At 37.6% G+C, this 19,814-nt stretch overlaps 1 protein-coding gene across 5 annotated transcripts in view; it reads right to left on the reverse strand.

Moving 5' to 3' along the window:
• Nucleotides 1–2,436: 2,436 nt before the first annotated feature.
• Nucleotides 2,437–19,814, reverse strand: part of rnf157 (ring finger protein 157) — a 28,329-nt gene continuing 10,951 nt past the window's right edge. The window contains exons 5-20 of one of the 5 annotated variants that reach the window (XM_015382246.1): nt 18,485–18,602; nt 18,336–18,402; nt 18,216–18,259; nt 18,067–18,114; nt 17,874–17,945; nt 17,605–17,764; nt 15,440–15,552; nt 15,125–15,354; nt 14,060–14,162; nt 12,259–12,367; nt 10,518–10,732; nt 10,355–10,417; nt 10,218–10,266; nt 6,485–6,595; nt 4,250–4,284; nt 3,222–3,358 (exon numbers count right to left, since the gene is read on the reverse strand). In XM_015382246.1, coding sequence (XP_015237732.1) covers nt 4,250–4,284; nt 6,485–6,595; nt 10,218–10,266; nt 10,355–10,417; nt 10,518–10,732; nt 12,259–12,367; nt 14,060–14,162; nt 15,125–15,354; nt 15,440–15,552; nt 17,605–17,764; nt 17,874–17,945; nt 18,067–18,114; nt 18,216–18,259; nt 18,336–18,402; nt 18,485–18,602 — 1,537 coding nt within the window. In that variant the 3' untranslated portion in view covers nt 3,222–3,358. Of the gene's footprint in view, nt 3,359–4,249; nt 4,285–6,484; nt 6,596–10,217; nt 10,267–10,354; nt 10,418–10,517; nt 10,733–12,258; nt 12,368–14,059; nt 14,163–15,124; nt 15,355–15,439; nt 15,553–17,604; nt 17,765–17,873; nt 17,946–18,066; nt 18,115–18,215; nt 18,260–18,335; nt 18,403–18,484; nt 18,603–19,814 lie in introns of all 5 variants that reach the window. The other 4 variants (XM_015382215.1, XM_015382226.1, XM_015382208.1 and 1 more) reach the window with 4 other exon arrangements.

Consider the following 19,814-nt stretch of genomic DNA (forward strand, 5'->3'; position numbering starts at 1 on the left):
TGCAAACTATTTCTGCAGCAAAGTAGACTTCCAGAATTTTCCAATGTTATGGTGGCTCTTGAGGTGCTACCCAGGAAAAGAGATTGAGAATCACTGTCATGATCATGACATTTCTGTATCAGAGATCTTCTTCATTGACTTATGTCATATCTGCACCAAGTATCTCTTGTTAATGTGTGGGTAGATGCTTGTGGGAAGTGAGTGAGACCTGTGGTTTTACAGATTGGCTTAAGTGGAGACAGAGAAATGAAGCTGTACCTTAATGCTTCTAATTTATTTATTTATTTCTTAAACTAGACATACTGGCATCAGTCCCCCCCCCACCCCCTAAATACAGTTAAGGAATATTTTCTCTGCTTAATTGTTTAAAAAACTTTCACAATTTTGTTCTATATAAAAGGGTTGGAGCTCTTTACGGTCCCTGCAAGTGAAAAAAGCCTTAATGAGCAAATTGTTTCCATAGCTCCTATCTTTTTAGTAACAGCTAAAACATGAAAATGTGAATTATTGCACCTGGTTTGATACATTGATTAACGTCTTTCAGAGCAAAGAAAATTATAGAATTAAAAAGATGTAAATAGGATAGCAAGTGCCAAATTTCACATTTTTGAGTCTCATCCATACAATTTGTCTCCGGATAACTAAATCCTCTATTTAATAAAAAGACTGACACAGCCTAGATTACAGTTGTGAATTTAGTGTAGACCATTAGTTTTACGTTTTTTTTTTTTTTTTTTGAGTGGAATGGTGATTTGTTTTACATGAAGGTTTTCGATGTCACCACTGGTTCTAGAACAGCTCAACATTAGAAGGGCAGCAGTTGATATTATGTATACACATGTTGATTTTATGTATACACATGCATATTTTATATTTATTTTAGTTATTTTATCTTTTTTGTGCAACACTTTGAAAACCTTGTGTTTATTGAAATCGTGCTATATAAATAAAGTGGACTGGATTGGATTGTGTCCTGGATATGTCTGTGGGCGGTTTCTTTCAAAACAACTCTTGGTTCAGTTCAAGCCTTCAAACCTTCACCAAATCTTTCTCAATGCTGTGCTTATCATTGTAGCTTATGCACATTTTTGCACTGGTTTTTTTCCCCTTTCACTCAATTTTCCATTAAAACAGTGTATACAGTGTCAATGAAGAGCCAGCATTGTCCGTCTGCATAACAATGACACCAATCATATTCTCAATAAGTTAGCAGACATTTTGTGGGCTGTAACATCATATTTTAATAACCGTTATAAAATCTAGCGTAGTCTCAAATAAACCCTAAAAATCAACTAAAATAAACAATATATACCAATATGTGTGTAATGAGCGTTTAAAATGCATGCTTTCCCTTTTTAGAAACAATTTACTGATGAACTTTAATGTTCAAGTTATTGACATACACTTCTATGTGCAGGGAGAGTATCAATAACTGACATTTTAGTCAAACAAAACTTACAGGAAAATAAATGACTCCAGTTCTTTAGTTGTAAAATCTTTATTGTTTGAATGTCTTTTTCATGTTCACTCTAGAAAAGTTGGGTTTTGTGATTTTCACTTTAATTTCATACTGAGATTGGTGCCAGAAAGCAGCGGTCTGCACTTTCAGACTGTGACCACATGACTGTTTGCAGCTCGGTTATAGTAGTGCAGAAGTCTTGACCTGAGCAGGCCAATAGAAATAGGGCGCCTACAATTGAAATATAACATTACAGAGAGACATGGTACCGCTTCAGAGTTGTGCAGTGGTCCATTATCAAGTCTACAGGAGGGTGCAGGCTGACCTAGACTAACATGCTTTACTTCTATCATCACCTCATGCACCAGAAAGTGTGTCATCTAGGAGTCAGCTAGTAGTGCATTAATTGCAGAAATTGATCCTCTTTTTATCCATTAAGTTTGCATGATTATGTAAACCTTTTTTACGAAATTTTCACATATTTCATCCACATTCTAAGAAACAGCACAGTGTTCTGAAACAAAACAAATGATTAGCGTCGACAACAGGTGAGATGTACATCGAAGTTTTTTTTACAAAACTAAAAACAACTGAAGAGGTTCAAAAACGAGAGGAGGCTGCTGGATCAGGACGGTTCATGGGGGGAGGGGGGGGGTCCTTGCTACATCATAGGAGGTTTTCTGTTCAAAATGGCAACAACAAAGCTTAAATACATAGAACATACTGGAAGGTTTGAAGTGTATTAGGACAGTGCAAACACATTTCGGTCTTAGAATTAGTGCAGGAGGTGAAAAGATGAAGGTGCAGGGTTGATTTATTGCTTGGACGTACGTGCTGCTGCACTGGGTTAATACTGACATGCCATAACAGAGCTGCAGAAGGAGAGAATGGGATGGAAGGTTGTGTGCGCCGAAATTAGGGTTTGATTCCAGCTTCAGTGAAGATTATATGGTGTCGCTTATATTCCCTTTTTTTCCCCCCCAACTCCACTCTTGTTGTCCTACATTCCACATTTCTTTCCTTTCCAGGTCATTTTGGCCGCCGCTTCTTGGCTCATCTGTCGAAAAAGTCCGACTGCCTTTAAATTTACATTCAGGAGTTTCAAAGCATGACGGAAACGGAGAGAAAAGGTGAAAAAGCTGCATGCAAAGGTCGAGAGTGTAGCTCCCTGATCCGAAGAAAGGGGTCAGTGTTGTTTTACTTCAGTAAGGTAGTCCGGTGAGAGCTGATGTTTAGCGTCAAAGTGTCCGACCACTCGTTCTGACAGTTTTTTTACACAGAGGAAGAAGTTAGTAGTAATAAATCAGATTGCCGTTCACAGTAGCCCCTGACTGTTTGGCTGGTAAATCAGTAGGAAGGAAGAAAAAAAGGGTGAAGAGGAGGATTAAAATATTTCTAAAGATACTAACACAATACAGAGCCGTCATAAAACCTACAGGTAATAAATAATAACACAGCAGGATGGGAGAATCATTCCCAGAAATAGTCACAGACGATAAAACAAATAAAATGAGATGAAAGTGCACCAAGTATGGTAACGGTGGTTCCTCTTTCTTCCTCTCTCCATTTGACCCAGGGTCCAACAGCAGCAGCGGCGGCGGCAACAGATCGTCACGGCAATCTTTAGACAGATGGGGAAAAGCTTCCCTGCTCGGCAAAGACGGTACCCACAGTCGCAGCTCTATGGGCCGGGAGGTGGAAAAGCTGATTTAAAGTGTGGGGGTCGGGGGATGTTAGGTTGGTTGGACCGTTACACGATGAGCGGCCCGCGGCGGGGGTGTTTCGGACTCTGGCCGTCCCTGTCCTCCGCCCCCTGCTCCTCCAGGTTAATGTTGCTGGTGGAGAAGTGGTGGGGGAGGGGGTCTAGAGCAGGCCTGTAGCCCCCAAGATACATAAAATCTGAAAAAGACAGAAGAAAAAAAATAATAATCATCCGATATAAATTAATAATTTGTATTTTTTAAACCTTCATAAACAAAATAACCTTTCAGACAGAAAAGGCTGGACTTCAGTTCAGGTCTTCATTTCTAGTTTCTTCTGCTTGAATTCTTTCTTCCTTTTATTATTACTTTCTTTTAGTCTTTAATAACAAAAATAAAGTGTACATAACCTAATATTATTGTCTAAGTTCATTTTACAATAGTAAAACAGTTACTCAGTTCTTGAGCAGCCTTTTGACCAAATACTTTTCTTTTATTCTTGAATAATTCATACGATGGTTACTTTTTACTTTTATCCGAGCAGAAATTATGTTTAATTGCTAGTTTTACTTTAGTACATCTTTAAAGTACTCTACCAACCTCTGCTCGCTCTGTATTCAGCCTTGATGGGTCAGTACTTTGTAGGACCACCTTGCTCTGCAGGTACGGTAAATTAGATAAAAGAAATCTGCAAACAGTAACTTTCAAGTCTGTATAGAGTCTCAGTCTACAATCTAATGAAGCCATTTTGAAGTGTAAATATGTTTTATCTTAACCAATGCATTGTGCCCCTGGCTATATAGAGCATTATTTCCCTGTTGGAAAGTGAACTTTCCCATTCTAAGTTTCAAAAAATTACGAAAAATTTAAGTTTTTTCCTGCATTTAGCTCCAAACACATTCCACTTTTTGTTCCCATCAGCTTAAAACAATACCAAAGCATCATGCCACAATCAATCTTTCACCGATGCATTGAAATATGAAAACTAAAGTGTGTACACATTGTTTTTTACTGTATAAACGGAAAATCTGACGCCAGCTAAAGCTCGTCATCCTGATGTTTGATTCTTCATCTAACCATAACTTCATACCTAGTCCTCAATGTGCACTGGGCACGACTCCTCATCTGTCCATCCGAAAGAGAGCCAAACAGGAAATAAGGATGGCAAAGAAGAGACAGAGATATGTGGGAAAGGGCAGGAAAGGAAACAATGTTGAGGAAAGAACAGAAGATGAGAGTAATGGTGGCAGGATTGAAAAAGGAGAGAAACAGAGAAATAACACAAGTTTTACGACACAAGAGTAGGAAACATGTCACAACGCTCAGTTTAAAACATCGTCAAGGGGATGAGGGGCATCAGGGGGTGGAGAGCTGAACGGTTTAAAAAAAAAAAATCAAGAGAGAAAGAGATGAGGGTTTTGGGGAAGTTTGAACTTATGTAGCACAAATTAGTTTCTATTTTAAATCAAACATATTCACAACCCTTTTTAGGCTAAAACAGAAAAACTACAAATTATGTTAAATCTTATAATGGCCTGAACAATTATAGAGAAGCTATAACACATCATCGTTAGACAAGCAGGCTCTTCACATGCTGTTGTCTCCATCTATGATGAAAGAAGTTTAGCTGAAATTTGGTGGAAGGAAAAAGTGATGCACAAACAACAGCAAATAGCACAGCTTTCAGGGGACTGTAAGAGAAATTTAAGAATACAGTGGCGATTTTTACAAGGTAGAGTCTGAGCAGAGACTCACCTCACGCATCTGTATCTACGAATTAAGCTACAACCTAACATTGGTGCAACTGGTCAGAGCAGAAGCTCAGTCCTGAAATGGGTCCTTGAGCGACTGCAGGTGGGGGGAGATGGACTGTAGCAAAAATACCATCGGTTTTGAACAATGCAAGCCTACATGAAGCTGCGAATGAAATCCTTCAGTGAAAGGTGACTCCATCCTGCTTTCAGAATTGATCGGGATCAATGCTCCCATCAGGCTCAATGTTTTTGAAGTTTCTTTCCTATTTAATTTGTAGAAAGTTTTTTTTTTTTCAGACATTGTAAAAGATACACATTTTCTGTCACATGACTATTTTGTACTCTTAATTTGGTAACTGCAAAGCATATTTTTTAATGATGGGGGTATTTCTATTGCTGTACAGGATATAACCCAGGATATAATCATTTTAGATTTTTTTTTTTTTCATGCAGCTGCTGTTTCTTTTCTTTTTTTTTTTTTCTATTATGTTACATTACTTGTATTTGGTCACTTGTGTGCCAAAGTGTCTGGATTGACAAAACCTCCGATGAGAGCAGATGTTGAATTTCATTTGAACATCAAGGTTAAAGCTGCTTGGGGTCCAGAGAGATGTTTCCACGGTGACAGATGATTTGGGTTACCATGTCCATTGTAACTGTGATTTCTGTACAGCGCTTTGGTCAAACATGGTTGTTTTAAACGTGCTTTATAAATAAAGTTTGAGTTGAGTCAATTGCTGGTGTTATTTCAATATGCCTCATCAAGACCAGAATCAGAAGTCTTCAAACCTTTAGATTATGTTCCATTGCTGAGAAGAAATGTGCGCTAGAACCTCCGCATCACATTACAAGAAGCACCAATACCTTATTTAGTGTTCATGGGACAATGAGACGGTTAACAACACCTGCCTTAGTGCTGCAATGAACTGATTCGTGAAAAAGGAGCCCCAACCAAATACTTACTGTACTCTTTAAGATAAAGTTGAATTTTAGTTATATTATAAATACCAAGATGCACTTGTTCATTAAGCCAGCCTTCCATCAAGGACCCTCATCTCTTCTCAAACTGAACCAAATATTAGGATTCAGGGAAAGAATGAAGGGGTTAGAATGATGGATGAGAACTGGGTGTGCAGATGTTTTGCAAAGCGGCTTGGAGCTGGCAGACACCGAACATGAACTCCAGTCTTTGAGAAATACCGGTTTCAGTCTCACACACACAAATAGAGTTGTTTTTTTTTGTTTGTTTCTTTAAATGACTGCATGCAGAAGTCACCTATCCGACATCCTGCAGGTGAACTGGCTCACATACCTACAAGGTTTGGACTCAAAGGAAGAGGAAGGAAATAGTGCGTGGCTAATTAATCTGGAAAAATTAAAATGAAGAAAAGGAAGGCACCGAATCTTCATGCTTTACTATAAAGGCAACAAACCCCTATTAATTATTTCTGCCAACTCCTTTTTTTTTATTTTATTCTTTTAACTGCAGTTGCTGAGTCATGCAAACCTCACATTTCCTTTCCTCTATCCTCAAGCTCTGATTGGTCCATGTTCGACAGGTTGCCACTCACCGGCGAATCGGCTGTCTGGAGCCTGCTCATTATCCAACCCCAAAGAGGGCGTGTCACAGTGGGCGACGCCCTGATTGTTATTGGCCAACTCTGGACACCTGCTCCGCCCACCTGCAAGCGAGGGCAAAGGTCAAACAAGAGCAGCCAGGCACAGCGTGAGAGGGGAGGAGGTGGGAGGGAGGAGGGGTGAGACAAGCAGGGAGGAGGAGGAGGAGAGAAGGGGGGAGGCCATGCTGGAGTGAAAAATGATTAAATACATCAACAGTCAGAAGAATATCTGCTGTAAAGCCAACCTGGGAATAAGTTAGATCTCTGGAGCATTTCTGCAAACTTATTTTTGAACTGGACTTAGATCAAAAGGTTAAACTTGGCCTTTTGCTTAGATCCAAAACTTATTCGATAGTGGTAAAACAAAGAGACATTTTCAGTAACAACAAATCAACAGGCTGTCAGATTTAATTAGAACAAGAAAAGGTGTGAATATGATGCCATATATGTAGCTGCAGGTCCATTGTGAAGAATAAAAAGCTACATTTTTTCTGCATAAACACTCAAATTAACCTTAAAAGTTTTAAGGACAACTTACTTACAGTTAACCTTTCCTTTCAGGGGGTTAATTGCTTTAACATTGTAATGTGATCATTAGTCCTGCTGAATTAGCAAGAGTTGCTTTTTATCAGATTTGTTTATACCTTTGTCTCATATTTTTGCAATTTTTTTCATGGAGACAAAAATCTTTCCTTTCTTTTATCAGGACTTTTTACCTTGATGAGGTTTGACGTCGCTGGATGTGTGAGAAACATTCTGTTGACCAGAGTTCAACAGCTTCATCAATCACTAAAATCAGTGAACACAATATAAACTTGACCAGATCATGATGAGAGTGGATGGTTTTCCAACTATAGACTCAGTAAGCTATTTCAAAGGATTATTTTGACAACATGATGAGACATTCCTGTGATTTAATTCCACTTCAGTAAGCCTTCAAATAAGATGCAAATGAAATTTTAGCAGAAAAACACAGAGCAGGTGCACATGAGATGACAGTGGATCTAAAACATAAAAAAGGACCTAAAGATGTTTTTTATCCAGTAAAACATCTAAATCTGTTGTTAACAACAAAAAAAAAAAAAACCCTTGGTTTTTTGGGGTCATATATGCTGTAAAATCATAATAAAAAGCAGAACAATAAGTTAGTAAACACATAGACCTGGTGTTCAGTTTGTCACAAAAATCAGTGGGAAACATTCAGAACACATCTGGCAGAGCTCTTACAGATGTGCTTCTAAACATACATCCTATTGAGTGTTTTCTGTTAACACTGGTCAGTTGCTCAGTTGCACTCCATCAAACACCCACAATGACACCATCCACAGAGAAACCTGCTTACATAAACAGGTTTTTAACAGTTTAATGATGGAAGAAATATAGCAGAATCAGAGCATTGATTTTATATTATGTTTATAACGCTGAACTTTTATCTTGGGCATTTACAGTTGTAAAGAAAATGATATGTTCACAGTAGTTATTCCAATAACACAAAACTGAAAAAAATTATAATAAAGGGTATGTAAACTTCTAGCAGAACTGTTTGTGAATTAATTTTATTTTACTTTCAATTCTCTAGCAAAAATTGTACCTATAAGAATTCAACTGCAGAAATTCACACTTGATAAAATGAATCTCCTAAAATAAATGTGCAAACTTTTGCTTTAAAATACAGGGGCGTTACAAAACCCTCCGGTTTGGATAGCACCTGCTGTTAATGACCAAGGCGGGGTTTCCAAAACTTGTGGAAACGGGTTTCAGCACATCAGAAGGCACTGAATTTCCATGGCACACAAACACGTTACGCCGATCCTTTGGTGAACGTACGGTGGGTGAAATGTTTGGTTGATCTGTTAAGGGACCCACCTCTTCCCACTTTATTGGTGTGTCATGTGACCCAATGAGTGTATTTGATTGGTCAAAAGTCACTGGACTGCCTCTGCAGCTGACATTTTTTTAATACAGTATGTTTTTACAAGCATTTTTTTTTTGCTGTTGAATTTAAAGTAAAATAAATATGTGATTTCAAATGATAAAAATTCTGTGTTATAAATTCAACATAAAAAAAAGGCATCACATTTTAATGCGACAATATTTCTTGTAAATTTATCAGCTAGCCTGTTGCTTTGGCATTAAGCATCAAGAACCACTGGTTCACAATCAGCCTTTATGTAGCTCTTCATCACTTTACTTTTCCTCATTCAAAAACAAACACAAATCATGATTAGGAGAAGTGTAGACAATTATAATTCAGAAGTGAGATATAAAAAAGGGCTTGCCTTATACAAACAAATCAAACTTTTGATAAAGTTTATCTAAAGCTCATATCACATTTATATTAAATTGGGCAGAGAGACAGAAGTGTTACATTGCAATAAACAACACAATATTCTCATCCTTGGTCACACATTTCTAAAAAAAAATATGAATTGATTAATAAACAAGTTACTAATTAAATTAGCTATGAATATTTTTTTCTTACAAGTCAGTATTTTACTAAATAAATTGTAAATGTAAAAGTTATTGAACCATTAAAGAATCAATTAATTTATTTATTTCATACTTTTTCTAACAATTCATAATGATTATTATCTAAATTACTGTGGTTAAACTATTTGTCGGTTAACAGGGACAGGAAACCATCTGAACCACTAAATTCTTATCACTATACAGAGCGGGGACTATATAGTGGACTTATTAGTGAACTCAGTTAACTGACCGTTTGGACAGATGATCACTACTTTTCGCTCCCCGTTGGTCACCTGACTCCACCTCCACCGCACAGAGCCTACGCCATCTTTGTTATTTGTTGCCACTGTCGGGTAGCGACAGCGGGACCACAAATCCCATGATGCCTTGCAAGGAGAGATCTCCTCTAGTGACCATGGATGATCACTATTTTTCAAGGTGCATTATGGGAAATTTTGAGTCCACTTTTCATCTACTAGACATTCAGAAACTCATCTAAAATGCTGTAAACCACTATACAGTGCCCTATATAGTGATAATGGGGGACGTTCAGACACAGCCTTTGACTGAAACAGAAAACAACGCATGTGCTGCACAAATATGTTAAATTAATATATAAAAAATTACGAAATATGTATCAGTTTATAAAATATAATATTAAGAGATAATTTATAACAAAATAAGCTATTTGTTTATTTGCTTAAAGCCTTATCTTTTAAATATTTATTGGTTGCTCTTTAAGCTGTTGATGACGCAGGTGCAGAAAATGGAAAAGTCCAACCTAAACTACACATAATGGCTGAAGCTGCATGTAGTCATTGTTGACTTTTAACTAGATAAACTTTTAGAAACACTGATTTAAATATATTTAAGGATTTAATGGATTGATTATTTCAGACGGGAAAACCAGATCAAAGAGTTTCTAGTGATTATATTTTTTAAATATGATGCCACCCAATAAGGATTCAGCCAAGCCCATGTGAAGCAAGTGGAGTCCGACAAACAGCTTGCATTAGAAAATAAACAGCCCCATCTAGAGGACAAAGACTGCCATTGCAGGTTTTACTTTTTCTTTGCCTTGATATCAAGAAAACAAAGCAAAATCAGCAATTCAGACGATGACATATTTAATGTGGCCTTTATGACTGCGGTGTAACACATACAGAGGGAGGTGAGCTGTTTTGAGTGAGAAGTGAGGGATTAGTCTCATAGTTACCTTTCCCGTTTGACGGAGAGGAGCAGTCCTCTTCTGTGACATCATTTCCCTGAAATAAAATAAAAGATGAAAGCTCTGAAACATGAAAATAAAAATTTGCTCCAATAAATCTACTTATGTGTGTCGGTCACAGTAACCTCTGAATCCTGCTCCTCTACAGCCAAAGAGTAATTGTTTCCCTTTGATTCCCTGGAAAACTCCTAAATGAGGGGGAAAAAAGGAGAGAATTCAAGCAGGGACTGTCTTAGCTCAACAGGATCATCATGAAGCCATTTTTATCCGCCAGGATAAAAATCTCACCCCGTCCTGGTGTGGTGCAGCTCTGCTCTCCATCGGAGCGTCTCGGTCCTCCTCTCCATCCACGTCTCCCTCCCCGACTCCAGCGGGCTCAGGTTCAGCGCCGGCCAGGTAGGACCCTGACATGGAGGACATGGTGTCAGCGCTGATGTGAGAGTGCTGCGAGTGGGACGAGGCCATTGACATCACTGACTGGGCCAGGCTGCTGCTCACCGGGTCTGACAGACAGAAGGAGACATGATGATGTCCAGCTTAAGTTTTGGACTTTATGATTTCTACTGAATATCCACTGGATATTTCATTTAACTGGGACAGAAAAATAAGGATCTCTTTATCCTTTCAAAAGCAAATGCAACTAATGTCTTAAAGAAATTAAACAAGCCTTGAAATTGAATTTGTTATTGTTTTTATAATATGAGACTTTAAATTTCTCCACACCAGTTCACAGTATCTGTTGGTCTCCAGTACATTTGATTCTTAATGTTCTCGAGCAAAACATTACGACATTCAGAGAACCACTGGATTTATACGACCCTAATCATTTATGGTATCAGAACAAAAGGGGCTAACATAAAAAAATAAAAATAACACAAAAGTTATCATTTCCTTCTAATGTCGGTTGATGGATGACACTAAATACCATTTAATACATTCAAGTTTGTGTAACAAGGCAAATGTCAAAAGGTCATGGAAACTGTTTATACAGCAAAGAATAAGAGGTTATAATATCCATACTTCTCCCTGCATGCTTCTTCCCATCATTAAGGTTTGCCTTTTTTTCTTAGCTAAGTCTTCAGGTCAGACCACAGCATTCAACTTAAGACCAGGATCTCCTTAGAACATCAATTATTTCCTTCTTTCACAACTCTGTTTCAGCTCTTCTGCTGTATTTAGGATTTTTCCCCAGTTTTGGACCCAAGTTCATATTTTGGACAAATAGCCACACATTAAAACCTAGAATATTTAAACAAAAAGAGGAGTTCATACATTATTTGCATCCTACCTCCACATCCAAGCTTGACATTTGGGCTGAAGGGTTTTTGTGGGTAGTTTTGTCTAAACATAGCCTGTGCATTATGGAGCAACACATAATGGACTCTGTTCTAGAAGACCAGATTGACCAGAAGGATTTGTAAACAAATTGTGATTCTTTTTTTTTTTTATATGTTTTTCATAAGAGAATAATAGTTTTGGTAAAGAATAATGAATATAAGTTTAGCAAATGTTCTTCTTTGAAAGCCAGGCAGCAAAGATTTGCTCCTCTAATGTCTTTGTCTCTCCAACCTAATATTGCCTTAACACACTGCAATGCTCCAGGAAGTTAAAACTGCTGCTTTATAAGTCTGGTCATTTGATTGGCAGCACCAGTCTGCAAGTTTAATTCCTTCACATTAACAGTAAGGGTTTTCTCAGCTTATACCATAACTGAATATGGTACATTTACAAAAGAAGTACGAATAAATGAATAAAAAAAAAAAATGTTAACATTTTCTGTTTTTCATTTTATTTCATTATATTTCTGTCTAAATAGAAAGAATATATATATATATATATTTAAATAATGAAATATATTATAAGTTGAACTGAGAGATTGTTTTTAAAAATGGAGCAAAGCAGAACTGACATGTGAAATATTAAATCTTCTGATGTACAACAGTTGTCTTGTTGATACTGTTATTAATCAAGATGACATCAGGAGTCCTATTTGATGATGCAAACTCGGTTTCTGCCCTGTTTTCTGTACCTTCAGGGGAGGTGATGGTGGAGGAGAGAGGGGTGCCGGTGCAGGGCGACTGATCGATGGCTCCAGAGGAGGAAAGCGTCAGGTTCTCGCTGTCTGGAGTCACTCCGCACTGGAAGACAGGCCGGTGAGCGTATGGAGAAACATCTCAAAGACATTTTTAGGTTGACAAAAACCTCACTGTTCCAAAAATCTAAAACCTTTCAGAGTGATACCAAAAAAAGCTTTTTTTTATTTACATTTTGATCATAAAAAGCTCATATTCAGCATCTCAGAAAATTATTGGATTAAAAAAAAAAAACTTAAAAAGCATTCCCTAATGTACTAGTTAGTTAAGTAATGACTGCATTATGGCTGATACAGCTGCTCGGAAAACTGCTGAGTCATTAGCATCCTCAGCAAGGAGCATAGGCCACACAAGCTAAAGCTAAAGAAGCTAGTTGTTTAGCATACTCAGAAACATTGAGGGAATGATGCTTCTTTCTGCTCACAAACTTTATGAAGACATTGGTTTCACCCTTTCAGCAGGACTTGGCAAATGCCAACACTGCCAAAGGTCCAACAAGCTGGTTCAATGACCACGGTGTTGCGGTGCTTCATTGGTCAATTAACCGCTCAGACCTGAAGCCCTTGAATCAGAGTTTCTACAACAGAAGTTAAATTCAAAACTTTTTAATGCCACTTAAAATAAAAATTTAGGACCAACTTGACAATAAAAGATAAACCTGGTAGCGACAAATTTACCCCAAATGTTTATTTTAACATAAACCACTACTTTCTGACCCAGTAGATGCGTTTAAAATTTTGAAAAACTTCCCATATAGGAAGAAAGCTAAAAACAAACATATTTTTAACAAATACTGAACTGAATTCACTAACTTTGTTTTGTTCCCTACTGAATTCCTCTACTCTCATTTTTGGCAGGATAATGTTTGGCGGTACGCCAAGATGAGATGTGGTTCTACTGGCGCTGTTTGTGATGTGAGAGATGCTGTGGAGGCGTTGCAGAGACAAGGGTGGAACAGAACTGAGAGATACCTGCTGCTTCTCCATAACTTGATATTGACGCTTTGAGTTTCATGCTTTGCAGATGCGTCTTCACTGCCTTGATTCCCATGCAGAAAACTCTTGGATGGCAGTCTATTTTATGTTGAATTTAAAACTTCCCCATGTTGTCCGGATAAAAAGTTAATGGCACATCATCCCAAGGTCCGGCCGCAACATCTTTTTTATTGGTTCCGCTATCAGGACGGAACCAATAACGGTTACAGGGAGCGGTTTGGTAAATGTAAGAAAAATAATGTAAATTATTTTATTGTTTGATATGGATTACCAAAACAAAATCCTATTTCTGATTTGGTAACAATTTTAAGACCTATGAAAGACTGATTTAAGAAATTTTAATACCAATTAAGGCCTTGATTTTATATTGAAGAATTGAATGCCTTTTAAGACTTTTTAAGGATCTGCAGGAAACCTGTTGGATAATCTACAGATTATTGTCAGGAGGAAGATGAGGGATACCAAGATCAACAAAGCAGATGGAAAATCCGGGGTTTTTACTCCACCTCAGTAGAACCGTGGGCTGATGCAGGAATTCCTGACCAATCATGGACAGAATTCTAATGGGCATTCGGATATTTTTGTTTATATAATTCATTATTGATGCCATTTAAATCTCATTTATTATTCAACATTTCTGAGAAACTAGATTTTGGGGTTTGCATCATCTGTAAGCCACGATTATCAAAAATACAACAAACAAAAATCTGAACTGTTTCATAAAACAGACAGACAGACGCACCTCCTGCTGATCGACGGCCACTTTGGGACAACATGCATCCGATTCACTGCCAGACTTCTCGTCCTCTTCTTCGGGAAGCACGGAGGAGTTCTGGGAAAGTGATCTGCAACAAACAAAGATGATGCATCAAATTCTGAATATTTTATTGTATAACATGAAACATGTGATGACTGAAATGAATGCTTCAAAATTTAATCTGCATCATTTATTGTCATTGATTTTAAGATTCTTTATATTTGTTTTAGGAAAGATAGAAGGACTAAAATAATCAAGGGAGAGAGTATGTAAGAAAGAAAGGAGAGACAGTAGGAAGTAAATATGATATGGAGTCAAATTTAGGAGTAAAAGTGTCTTTGCTCATTTTTTTTCTATGTTATCCAGACCTAAAAAAAAACCTTAAGATTAAAATCCACACTTTGTCAGAATACAGAGGAACAACTCCATTTCAAAGTGTTTGGAAACATATTGTTAAAAATACATATATTTTACTTTTCCCTTGCATAAAACTGGTCTTTTTTCTACTATTAAATGTAAACAACTCTGCAGCAGGGATTCATTTTTGTTACCTTGCAAGTAAGATTAAATATGGTGAGATTTTTTAATTCACAAACTCCCAAAATACATCTTTCCTGAAGCCAACAGATGCATAAGCACCGGTTTTAGCTGGAATACCCTCTATTTCTTTTTGAAAAACAAGCAAAAGGACGCAATTTGTGCCTTTGTGGATGGGAAAGATGTTTGCATGTTCCTCCAGATCAGATTTGGTAAGAATTTGATTTATCCATTAACTATGCTAGTTGTGAAACAAATCAAGAATGTGATACTTCACAGCTGCTACTGCTGCTGCAATTGGCTAAAAACTCGACATGGGAGGCATGTGCTGCTTGATTTACCCAATCAGCTTAAAGAATTGTAGTGAATGTCCCTCCCTTCTGCAAACACTTTCTCAGATTGATACCTTGTAGTTAAATTCAAACACAAGGTAACTTTAACAGCCTCTTCTGATAAATGAGACTCTGGATGTTATTGACCTTAACGATAAAGATCAGAAGAAGAGATACTTACTTTGAACCACTCTTTTTCAGTTTTATTCCCTGACTGGAGTTGGACTGGTCAAGAGGGGAGAGGGATCTGGCCGGGTGGGGCTCACTGCTATATGGTGGCAACACTCCAGCGACGTGGCTGGGACCAGAATGGAGAGGAGGAGGATCCACAGAGGAGGTATTCAAGGGCCCATTCAGGGCCTCAAGCAGAGAAACAGCCTCATAACCGGGAGGGATGTGTTCCGATGCCTGCTGCAAGAAAACCAGAGCAGGAAAATATGTTTACAGTAAAGCATTAGGATCATTTTACCTTCTTCCTGCATCGGCTGAGCCTCACTGAGTGTTCTTCCGAGTCCGATGTCTGGGAGGTGATGACGGGGTTAAAGCTGGTGGGCGACAGAGGACTGAGCTTCTTCCTCATTGCTCGAATTTGCAGCAGAGCTCTAAAGGCTGACAGTGAAAAAAAAAAACAGCAATGATGATATCAGAAAGCAAATTTGATGTCAAGCTTAGCAGGTCAGTTAAAAAAAACCCTCATAGAAGCAACGATGGAGTCAAAGCAAACCTGCTGCTTTTATTAGACACCAAAGAAATTATAAAGTTATTTATTTTTTAGGCGGAACATTTTTCCAACCTTACTGAAGCTTTCTCAGTCCAGCTGATGGACACTGAAAGCTCCATGAAGTCACTGATTAATAACTTAATCAGGTGGTACTTAATCGCAACTAAAATGGACCATGTCATCAAAAACAATCAGACCATGTAATTAAGCTGTTATTCTGCACTTTAAGGCTACTCCCATATCAAAAACACATGCGCCACTGGACTTCGTATCAGCAAAAGTCTAATCTTTAATGAAATGGATCAATGCCTGGGACAAAGGTCCTGAAAACACAGCAACTTCAATCCTAACCATTAAAACACTAAACCAGCTGAACACCTTTATGAGTGGAAACAGGAAGAGCTTAAAAAAAGAGATTTATCAGATGGCCAAATCCTTTCAGATTAAATGCTTAACATTTTGACCTTTACTCCTTCAGACGGAAAATCCGCTGATCTGCTGAAACTGTAAAAAAAGTAAGCCAATTTTTGGTTGAAAACAGCACATTTTCCTTTTTATTCAAGTAGATAAGACAATTTATCAACGAAATAAGATGACTGACTTTTAAAATATGTCAAACTTTTTGCAATATCTTATTTCTAGTGCTGAATATCCAACTATTCCATTTTAAGGGAAATAAAATACTAATTCCATTGGTAGAGTTACTTGCTCAAATTAGGGGAAATACACTTTATTTAAAGAATTTTACTTGTTTTAAGATCAGTTTTTACAGTTCAAAAACAGCTGTCAATGGGTGCAGGAGCACTTCATTAGAGGAAGTTGCTCTTTTCAACTTGATGTAATTCAAAACCTACCTAGGTAAGAAATTAAAGAAATCTTTAAACCTGAAATTGGAGTAAAGTTTTTGTGTTTGCAAAATGATGAGCAAATGTGGAAAACAGACCGTACCATATAAAACATGGCTGACCATCTACGTACTTTTACATTTTGACCTCAAAGCACCAATAATCTGACGTTGTACGGCTTTACTGCATTCTGAAGAAACTATTTAGCAATTTGAATCCGCTGTAAAAATCCTTCAGAAAATGTCCTTTTAATTAGATGAGTATCTACATCCTACAGATCCAAGTCAGCAACAATTTATATATAGAATTAAAACAGGCAACTTTACACCCTGAAAAAAGTCTAAGACCAGCACCGCACACCTCATATGTCCTTCTTAAATTATTCTATAAGATCCACATTCCCATAAAAGCTACAAGATATAAAACATTCAGAGCTGAAATAAGTATATTTTTTCATATTTAATACTCATTACTCAAGCATTCACATTCTTAATCACATACTGATTAAGTACGGTAATACCTAAAAACAAAAAAAAGTAAAAATATTAAATTAAAATGACTAATAATGTAAATAAAAATATATGAATTTATTTATAAGTTTAATTAATTTGATGCAATCATCTTAGATCCCATTAAATTTTTTTGTTTCCCTCAAATATTGCCTTTTTTAATGGATTGTATTTGTGGAACTAATGGCTTTCCATATCTGCTGCAGGCCGTGTTTGAGTGACACGTTTAGATAGATTTGAGTTCCAAATCTTATGGCCAGACATTTTTTTTTCATCAGTTATGGATCAACAGCAGGATCTTCCTTTTATCCGCTCATCATGCAGCAGTGGACGCCCTGTTGCAAAACCTATTGGACCTGTTCTACAGTAAATATAACGATCCAGCAAAAATACAAAACAGATTCTTGGGAAGTTTGCTTGTAATTTTGTCTGAAACACTCTTTTTACAATCATAAAGACTTATAGGAAGATATATGGAGGTAAAAAATGTGGATTAGTGCTACTTTAAAGCAATAAACTGTGTTTTAAAGTGGCTATTAAGATTTATTTTGCCAGTGAAAGCTAGTTTCTGTGAAGGTGAACTCACGCAGCCTGCAGATGGGACAGCAGTTGGCCTGGTAGCGCAAAGTGTCTGCGCAGGCGTTACACAAACATAGATGTCTGCACGGGAGGATGAGGGTGTCTCGCACATCAGACAAGCACACCACGCATTCTGCGCTGTTGTCGCTGATCTCGTCATCGGCCACCTGAAGAAGAAGAAGGAAAAGAGAACATTTTCAAAGAGCATAACCGACCAAAGCAGACAGCCCTGATAAAAGATGACATTAATTCCTCTTGTGTTTTTTTTATTCCTACCTTTGATTCCTGACTGTTGTATTTGTTCTCGATCCCATAGATCTCCTGCAGCAGGTAGCTAACTCCATCCACCTGGGAAAAGGAACACAGAGAATAAAGTCAAACAGTGTATGGCGTTATTTATTCAACAGGAAAAAGAAAATTGTTAAAAATTTTTAAGTCTTCGGAGGAAGAAAGTATCTGATTTATTCACCACTTGCTTCTGCTTCAGAGGTTTTACACAGAAACTTCCATCCATGTGCTGCAAAACAACATGACATGCACATTAAAGAAAAAAGTAAAACCTAATATATTTTGTTCTTGATCCAGAAGCATTTGGTTCCAGGTTCTGGCTCATTTTACCTTTTCAAACGTAGCCAATAGGATGTGAGAATGGCCCAAATGTTCTGGAGAGATAAAACACCATGGATCACCTTAAATTCTGCTGCGGTATTTTCACCCCACCTTAACACGTCCTCTTACCTTCTCCCTCGTCTACCACAGCCTGCACAACCATCGGGAAGATCTCCTTGTCTACATCAAACAGCAGCTGAGGAGAGAGAGACGCAAGCATTCATTATGCCGCACAGGCGGCCTTCCCTCGCCAGCAGATTCAGGATGAGGCAGCTTACTTCGTCGTCCGCCCATTCGCTGAGGTTGACGGTGTGCGAGGGCAGGCAGAACTGCTGGCACACTCCTCTCTTAAAGTGAACAGTTTCTGATTGCAGCGAGCTGTCCTGTGGCAGGTAGCTGCAGAGGTCAGAAAGAGAGTCGCCAGCAGGTCAGGAATCTTAACAGAAGCCTGAAAAAAATTGCTACTCCTGTACTTTTTATAAATGCATGTCAATACAAATTTTGTGCGTGTGTATGTGGCTGCAAAATATGTGAACACCTACAGTCAGAGCAAGGATTTCCATGTTATATAATAGAGGTGTTTGTTGGCAGAACATGCATGATTATGAAGCTAGGAGCCGCTTCAGAGCGGATCCTAAAATTAGGATTGTTCTGCACTAAACACAGTTTATGATTAATTTATCTGTTCCATTAAAAAGAAAAACAAAAAAGGGAAGCTTTTAGTTCCTTCTGGGGCTTCATGACCACCTCAGAATAGGATATACATTTTACATGTACAAGTCCAAACTGGTTTTGATATGACTACATTGAACATATTTAAAACTCGGTTTAAAGTGTCTTGCTTGGTGAGTTCAATGTTTCCTTAAACTGTTTTCTTTCTTAGCTGAAAGCGTAAAGCTAAATTATTTAATAGAACACCCTGAAACAAAACACCTTATTGAAAATGTTGAGAAGAAAAGCAGGGAAGGAAAAAAACAAAAACAATGCGGCTACTATAAGGTGACCGCCCTTGATTTTTTTTTCCTGTGCTACGTGTTTGTATCCTGTTAAAATCAGATATTTACAAACATGAATAAATAACCTTTGTTCACACTGACTGATGTTAAGGCAGATTAAACAGTTCCGGATTTAGACCAGTTAGAGAATAACCTGTTATGGTGTGGATTAAATATCAACCACAGTAATAAAGAAAAAAGCTTAAGTGGAGACGGATGAAGCCAGTCAGAGAGGGCCAACATCCAGAGAAAAAAGGATTCAACTTCAAGGGCTAAAAGGCGACTTAGGCAGAAGAATCTCCAATCTCCAAAATCAAAAAGAAACAGCAGATTAAAGCCTAATAGCCAGATTATAGATTTCAAATGAACACAGAGACAACAACTGTAATATTAGGACAGACTTCCTTAAAAGCTTTTAAACTGAAATTGAGGTGATGATCAATATGTCAAAGAAAAGGGTTAGGTTAACCTTAAAAGAAAGTTTCTGATTTTACAATTAAGGCTGAAAGCAGGACGTTATCATTCTGGAGAGACTGCAGATCACTATTTCAAAACTCCAAACTGTCACTCTGGATTCTTCCCAGAATGCTCCCATTACTATAATTCTCTAGCT

Source organism: Cyprinodon variegatus, unplaced genomic scaffold, assembly GCF_000732505.1.
Source record: "Cyprinodon variegatus isolate N-32 unplaced genomic scaffold, C_variegatus-1.0 Scaffold12, whole genome shotgun sequence".
Lineage (NCBI taxonomy): Eukaryota > Metazoa > Chordata > Actinopteri > Cyprinodontiformes > Cyprinodontidae > Cyprinodon > Cyprinodon variegatus.